The 7,796-nt window shown below is 34.0% G+C and overlaps 1 protein-coding gene across 2 annotated transcripts; it reads left to right on the top strand.

The window, feature by feature from the left end:
* Positions 1-497: 497 nt before the first annotated feature.
* On the top strand, positions 498-2,966 carry LOC106777111 (myb family transcription factor PHL8). Of its 2 annotated transcripts, none has more exons than XM_022775878.1 (6): positions 498-1,261; positions 1,382-1,455; positions 1,556-1,613; positions 1,699-1,774; positions 1,890-1,959; positions 2,198-2,966. In XM_022775878.1, exons 1-6 carry the CDS (start codon positions 1,129-1,131, stop codon positions 2,816-2,818), a joined length of 1,032 nt encoding a protein of 343 aa, XP_022631599.1. In that variant the 5' UTR covers positions 498-1,128; the 3' UTR covers positions 2,819-2,966. The 2 variants fall into 2 exon arrangements, with proteins under 2 accessions (XP_022631599.1, XP_014520124.1); XM_014664638.2 differs by having other exon boundaries at positions 1,129-1,261; positions 1,379-1,455.
* Positions 2,967-7,796: the final 4,830 nt, after the last annotated feature.

Below are 7,796 nucleotides of genomic sequence, written 5' to 3'. Positions count from 1 at the left end.
GGGTTAGTGCTTAGTTATGTCATGACAAGCACTGAACTGTGGTGATGGTCCCTTAATGAACTTGGGGGTTGCGATTCCTTTGCAAGGATAATGTAACAAATTAATTGTTACCTGTTAAGTGTCTTGAACAAGCAAGTATTTTATTAGTTTCCTTTTCATAGCAGCACCATCTTGATCTTTGAACAGGCCTGATTAGTTCTCTTTCTTCTACATTACTTTCTTTGTACAAACATGGGGACTCTGGGTCCAAAAATCCAATCCTAGATTCTTTGATTCCTCCATCCCTACATGGAACAAAGAGAATCTGCCAATGCCACCACAAACAAACACTACATGAAAGAAAAACATAATTAAAGTATTTGACTCCACTTTTTTTTTTTTTTAAGAATATAAGTTTGGAATAATGTATTGAAATGAAAAGTTATATTTTTTCCATAACAATACCATTTTTTGGGCTTGAAACTAGTTTTCCTTCATAGGAAAAATAACTGTCAGAAAATCTCCTTTTAGAAATGAAAGTTGAAATAAGATTAGTTCGTCCAGTTTTTTCACTTTTGATTACAAGATGAAAATATCTTTAACTGGTTTACGGCATGCCCATGATTTTTATTTTACCTAAAAGTTTCTCACAGCATTAGGAAAGTAGTACCCTATTATTCATTATGGTGGGCCTACCTAATTCAGTAGGGAATCAACCATAGAGGGAGATTGTGAAGTGGGAAAACAGCAAGATAAAAACAAACCACACACTTTCCCTCTTTTCTCTCCTTTTAAGACTCAAAATTGGGCTGTTTTGCTTTCCCTGTTATTGCTGCATCAGAGATTCTCTCCTCCCCATTCAAGTCAAAGAAGAAAGAATAGAGGGAATTTTTTTTTCAAGAAAAAAAGAAAAAGTTGGTATGAAATGGGATGAGAGAGGAAGAACCACATCTCATGGCATATATTCCCCCAACATAACCCCACTCATGTTTCCTGATATGGAGTGAGATCATAGAACAACACAACCAACTCCAAGTTATAAAGAGAACTATAGCTGGCACATATTGATGCATAGCTAAAAGGATCAAAAGACATCTATTTTTCAGTCCTTTGCCAGTAAGTAAGTAGTAACTCCTCCATAAATAGCAAATGGATCTACAAAACATGCAAAATCAGAGCATGCATTTTGTGTTGTCCACTGATGCCAAACCAAGGCTAAAGTGGACTCCTGAACTTCACCAACGGTTCATTGAGGCCACAAATCAGCTTGGAGGTGCAGATAGTGAGTATAACACAAACTTCATAAACCTTACTGTTTCTATTACCATCATTGTTATCATTGGATTTTGTAGTACATCTTATCTGATACTATTTTTCACACTGTGGCATCTTGTGGCAGAAGCAACTCCAAAGAGTCTTATGAGGGTGATGGGGATTCCAGGACTTACTTTGTACCACCTCAAGAGCCATTTACAGGCATTCATTCCCCTTTTGTAATGATATTATAATTCTTTGTTTTTCATTCACTGAACATGGAAATCATAAGTTGTGACATTTTTTCTGTTTCTGATTACAGAAATATAGACTTGGGAAAAGCCAACAACTAGATACCAGCTCTGACAGCAAACAAGAAGGTGACTAGTAGTGTGTCTACTTCAACAGCAAATAGCATGATTATTATTTATCTCACTTGGCATAATATCTCCTTTTTTGGTGCAGATTACATAGAAACCAAGAGCAGTGATGGCCATTGCAGCAGGGAAATCAGTCTTGGGGCCCAGAATCAAATTACTGAGTAATAATTTTAAATTAATCAAATATTTTTATTTTATTTTAAAAGACTTCGTGTCTCACATAGAAATAGTATTTCCTAGAGAATTAATTCGTCAAGTTCTGTGTTCGTTTACCAGAAACATGCAGATAGCTCAGGCCCTCCAAATGCAAATGGAAGTACAAAGGAAACTTTATGAACAAATTGAGGTAGCACATTAGATATGATTATGAATTTAAACTTGCTCTTATCAAGGTTTTAAAACTGTGGCCACGATCGTTGTTTTGTAATGTTCCTTGATATGCAAAATGTGATCATATATACTGAAAAAATATTTGAAGTTGCAGCTAAAATGGCGATTGTTGATCATTTTCTAAAAACCTTGCCCTTGTTTCAATTCTGAATGATGCATAAAGTCATGTGAATCATTTTGAATGGTGATTTCAGGTGCAGAAACATTTGCAGCTCCGAATTGAAGCTCAAGGAAAGTACTTGCAATCAGTGCTAAAGAAGGCACAGGAAGCACTTGCTGGATACAATTCTGCCCCAGTGGGGATAGAGCTCACAAAAGCTGAACTTTCCCAGCTTGTCACCATCATCAACAATGCTTGTCCAAGCTCTCCCATCTCAGAACTAACAGAGACAAGAGGGTTGAGTTTAAGCTGTGGGGACAGGAAAAGAGACAGAGGCACTATGTGTTCACTGGAAAGTTCCTTAACATCTTCTGAAAGCTCTGGGAGAAAGGAAGAGAAACAATCAATGGAAGAGATAGAGGAGTTCAAAAGCTCCAATAATGCTTCAGTTGAATTGCCGTTGATGGGCTTTCACACTGAGAATAAAGCATCTAACACAGGCTCTAGCAATGAGGCCAGTGGGAGAAAGAGAAGTGCAGCAACAAAATCTAATGATGGTAGATATGTTGTTGAACAACCATGTGGAAAAAGAAGTGGCAACAAGTTCAGAAAGCCAGAAATGCTTGACTTGAACAGCCAATGCCAGATTGACATGGACTCAACAACTTCAAAAACATTAGACTTAAATTGCAGCTTAAACTTTTGGGAACCATGAAGATAGTTTTTACATACTCCCTAATATTATATTATATATATGTATGTATGTATAATATATGCGGCAAAATCTGTGATTAAACAAATCTGTTAATATAGTATGTATATCTTTTATGATTATAATGAAAAGAAAGAAGAATTTGACTGTATATCCTGGGGAAGAAAAAAGTTATTAGGCATGTATAATGATATGGTGTGGTGAGGCATATCTCTCGAACCAGTAAGCACTCTGACATCTATTGGTGTTGCTGATATTGGGCCAGAGAATAACAAATTTCTGCTGTTACAAGTTGGTAATGGTACCCACTGGTTTGGTTTAATTATTAGCCTTCTAAAGGCCCTACCAAAATGTGTTGGTAACGTCTAAATGATCAGTATTATTCCAATTTTAACCCTTTTTTACCTCCAAGTAACTCACTGAAACTGTTGAGGCACATTAGCTATGTTGTTCATATAAACTTACTTGATAAGCTTACTTGAACTGTCTAAAGGGAAGAAAGAAGCTTATGACCTATATATAATGATATATAATGATGTGATGAGCATAAGTTGTGGACAAAAGGAAACAATTAAGGAATGAATGAATGATGAGTCAAAAAAAAACTTATGCAGTTGATTGATGAGGTCTAACTTTAATTTATTGATATAATGTTGTCGATAATTAGGAGGCAACCTTGTTGTTTGAATAATTTATTTAGTTAAATTATATGATATGTTCTTATTTAACTCTAGAACAAATGAATTATCCATATCATGTTTAGATGTGGAACACTACTGTTTTATTAAACAAGTTCATGAGCATCTTACAGCCCTTTGCTTTGTTTAAATAAACCATAAATAAAATTAATTGAAAAAGAAGTTTGTTCTCATGAAAACGACATTCTCTTCTTAAATAATTATTTCCTTCAACACCATTTAATAAATAGATAAATCTCTGTAAATTCTGTAATAAATTATTTTGTTGGTTTCTAATGATTAGCTCTTAGGAATCCAAGATTGTGCATATATATGTGGACTAAGAACATTTATATTAGAATACTCTTTCACCCTTTTTATAACCATTTGTGCACGAATGACATGAGAAATGAGAAAATAATTAGATTGTATTAAACACCCAAATGACTTCATATAAGTAGAATTAGTATTTTAGCTTAAATGTACTTACCTAATATTCGCTAATGATTTGCAATGTGTAGTGTTTATCACATATCATGTGTCAAAATTAGATGATAAACAAATATTGATATTAAAATTGTGTATTTTTTAACTATTAAACAAAAATCAAATTGGTAATAATACAAAGATGAAAATTGTCCGTTTGTTTAAATAAACAAACTAAAATTAAAGAATTAAAACTACAGAAAACTAAAATTACTCGCTTATTAAAGTATTAGAAAAGGCAATATATAGGTATATTTTCATTGTCTATCTAAGTACGACAAAATCAGCATTAAGAATGAAACCTTAACAAAGAAAAGAAAGCACAACGCCGAACAGTGTCTTACGATGGTTGTTGGGAGTTCTTAAGAAAAAGGTTGAGATTAGTATTACACTTTTTAGTAACGGCTAACCCTAACCCTTTTCGATTTTAAAATAGCTATAAGTAGAAAAACTCATTTTATATATATATATATATATATATATATATATATATATATGTGTGTGTGTGTGTGTGTTTTTCGGTAGATATTTCTGGGACCGAAAGGACTAACCTCGATGACGTGACTCCGCTTCCTTCTGGTGTTTGATCTTCAAAGATAATGGAAGACCCTCAATCCTCAGCAAGTTGATGCTTAGAATGGAGAGAGGGCTATCGTGGTTACGATAGTGATCAGTCAGGTATGAGAGTATGAGTGTGAGAGAATGTTAGCTTACCTTGTTTGGAGGCCTTAGTTCTTTATTTATAGGCTTTGGATTGATATGAGATCAATAGAACAGAATAAAATATAAACAGAATAAAATATAAACAAACTTACCTGATATATCTCTAATGAGATATTATTTGATAAGTGATATATGATATTGTTCATTTATCCGTATTTGCGACATGATGGGTCTCGAGCCCAATAAAGCTGGATCAGTTTGATAATTCGGCCCTTTTAATTAGTAAGCTGGACCGCTCGGTGACGCTGATGTGCCTGGTCGTCAAACTAAGCGTCAGAGATATATAGGGTTTGCTAACGCGTCTACGCCCTTTTTTTTAGTTGGTATATTTTAGCAATGTGTATCGGGTTTTAGTAGACAAAAATATTCTTATATATCATGGATTCTATGTTCTAAGATCAAGGGTATTTTAATAATTTTCATTCTCGAAACTAAAAAAACACCTAAACTCGTACTCAGCTCTCTCATTCCTCTTAATCCTTTCTCTTTCATCTCTCTCACTCTAATCTTTTCTTTGTCATCTCTACTGTAGCCCCAATTGAAAAAAATCAGAAACACTAACGGTTAAACAAAATCTTACAAAAAAATGATTTTATAATGAGTTTTCATTTTATAATTTTTGTCTTATCTAATTTTCACAAGCATAATGACATATGAAGGAATTGGTAATTCGCCTGGAAAAAAAATCAGAAACACTCGCTAATAAACAATTTCTTACAAAAAATGATTTTATAATGAGTTTTCATTTTATAATTTTTGTCTTATCTAATTTTATCTAATTTTCACAAGCATAATGACATCAAAGGAATTGGTAATTGGCCTGGAGAAAATCAGAAACACTCGTTGTTAAACAATTTACAAAAAATGATTTTATACTGAGTTTTCATTTTATAATTTTTGTCTTATCTAATTTTATCTAATTTTCACAAGCATAATGACATCAGAGGGAATTGGTAATTGGCCTGAGGTTTTTTAAGAGACGATGATTCAACATCTACGGATGATGAAATTAGAGAGGTTTGTAAAGATGATGAGATTGAAGAGATCTTGAATTAAACTTTGCCTGAAGGCGAATATGCCAATTACTCAACTCTTTACAAAGGTAAATTGTTTAACGAAGACTATTTCTGATTTTTTTTTTCAATTGGATCTACCATAGGATGATAGAGAAAATGTTGGAGTGAGATAAATGAAAGAGAAAGGATTAAAAGGAATGAGGAACGTCAGTAAGGGTTTAGGGGTTTCTTGTTTTTTTTTTTAGTTTTGGGAATGAAAATTATTCAAATACCCTTGACTTTAAAACTTAGAATCCATAATATATGAGGGTATTTTTGTCTACTATAACCCGATACACATTGTTGTTGGAAAACAGGTAGGCTTCTTTATACACCAAGAGATGGGGTGAATTAGTGATGTTTCAAAAATATGTTCTTTTCGCAATCTTGCAAACAAAGTATAAATCTTTTTAAACTTTCTTGAAATGCAAGCAATCAGAAAATGTATCCAGTGGGAAAAACGCAGTAGACTGTGTTAGAAATAGAGTCGACTGGAATGTAAAAGATAAGGGATAGAGAAAATCAAACACAGGTTTTTATACTGGTTCAGCCAACAATGCCTACATCTAGTGTCCTTCCACCCGGAAGCAAATGTACTATAATGGTTGCGGTTTTTACAACAAGAAATTTATAGAAGACCTCCACGTCAAAAGTATAAATCTCCTCTCTAACCCAAAACCAAAATATAGCTACACAACAAAACCAGAATTGCAGCAAGAATCCCCTCTTCTGCAATCTACAACACCACTTTGAACAATCCTCAAAGTGCATTATCTCCCTGTATCACAACAAGTACAATTCCAGCAGTCTTCATAGGATGCCAAGCCTTGATCACAATTCAACAGTCTTCACATGATGCCTGATAACGGTCTAAAAACCATTATTTTCATGCTTAAATGTGATATCAAAACACACCCTTTGTAGCTTAGAATGAGCTTAAAATCAAGTAGAACACTTAGTTGAGTCATTAGAGAGTCAAAAGTTGGTTTTAGAGATATTATGCTTCTTTTTGCATTGTTTTGTAGGGTTTTGATGAGAATTGAAGGTGGAAGTGAATTAGGACGGACTTAGACTCAAGAAAGAGGAAGAAAAAGGAAGAAAAGAAGAGTCTATGAACCGCTCAGCGGCCAAAATCAACGTTGAGCGGTCAAAGCGATTAGAGGCAAACCGCTGAGCGGTAAAACTGACCGCTGAGTGGTGGCGCGGCTAAGAGGGAAACCACTGAGCGGTTTACTTAGGCACTGAGCGGTTATATGTTTTTATTTGGCTTAGATTTTGTTATCTTTTTGGTCTATAAATAAATCTAATGCGATTCAAATTGTAATCTTTTGGCCAGCAGAGACGTCCAGAGCTGTTCTACACACCTTGGAGGAGGTTCCTTGGATGCTTAGGCTCCAATCTACCAAATTTAGGGTTTATTCTTCCATTCTTTCATTATTTTTCATCTAGATTCACCATGTCAATGGTGAACTAAACCCTAGGTTGTTGGGGAACAATGTAATCTTTTGAAACTCTCTTATATAAAAATTCTTATCTTCTTTATATGCTTTCATATGCTTACTTTATCATTTGTTGGGTTCCTTACCTTTGCTTAATGCTTTTATCGTTCAACTCATTCGGTAAATGTTGTTTGTCTTTATTGATATGGAGATGTACAGTAATGTCATGAATTGGGGGGAATTCCTTGATTATGCTAATACCGCCTAGAGATAGGGGTAGGACGATCAATTGTATTTTTCTTCCATTTATCATGCATTATTAGTTACTAGGAGAGGCTAGAGATAGCAAGCCAGTAATTGGCAATAGGTGATAACGACTGAAAAACAGTTATTTTCATGCTTCATTTGAGATCAAAATACACCCTTTAAGGCTTAGAATGAGCTTAGAATTAAGCAAAACACGTAAGTTGAGTCGGTTGAGAGTCAAAAGCTATTTTTATAGATATTATGCTTGTTTTGCATTGTTTTGCAGCATTTTTAATGAAAATAAAGAATGGGACTAAAGATAGAAGGTCTTAAACTCAAGAAAGAAGAAGAAACA

The sequence above is a fragment of the Vigna radiata genome, chromosome 11 (genome assembly GCF_000741045.1).
Source record: "Vigna radiata var. radiata cultivar VC1973A chromosome 11, Vradiata_ver6, whole genome shotgun sequence".
In the NCBI taxonomy this organism is placed as follows: domain Eukaryota; kingdom Viridiplantae; phylum Streptophyta; class Magnoliopsida; order Fabales; family Fabaceae; genus Vigna; species Vigna radiata.
The sequence above is the reverse complement of the archived record's forward strand: the minus strand, read 5'-3'. Positions and strand labels throughout refer to the sequence as shown.

Bases quoted from the DNA above. Each gene is read 5' to 3' on its own strand.
- LOC106777111 (XM_014664638.2), top strand. From the start codon at position 1,129: ATGGATCTACAAAACATGCAAAATCAGAGCATGCATTTTGTGTTGTCC. The intron at 1,262-1,378 runs GTGAGTATAACA...ATCTTGTGGCAG, and splicing joins TCAGCTTGGAGGTGCAGATA to AAGCAACTCCAAAGAGTCTT. The intron at 1,775-1,889 runs GTAATAATTTTA...TTCGTTTACCAG, and splicing joins GCCCAGAATCAAATTACTGA to AAACATGCAGATAGCTCAGG.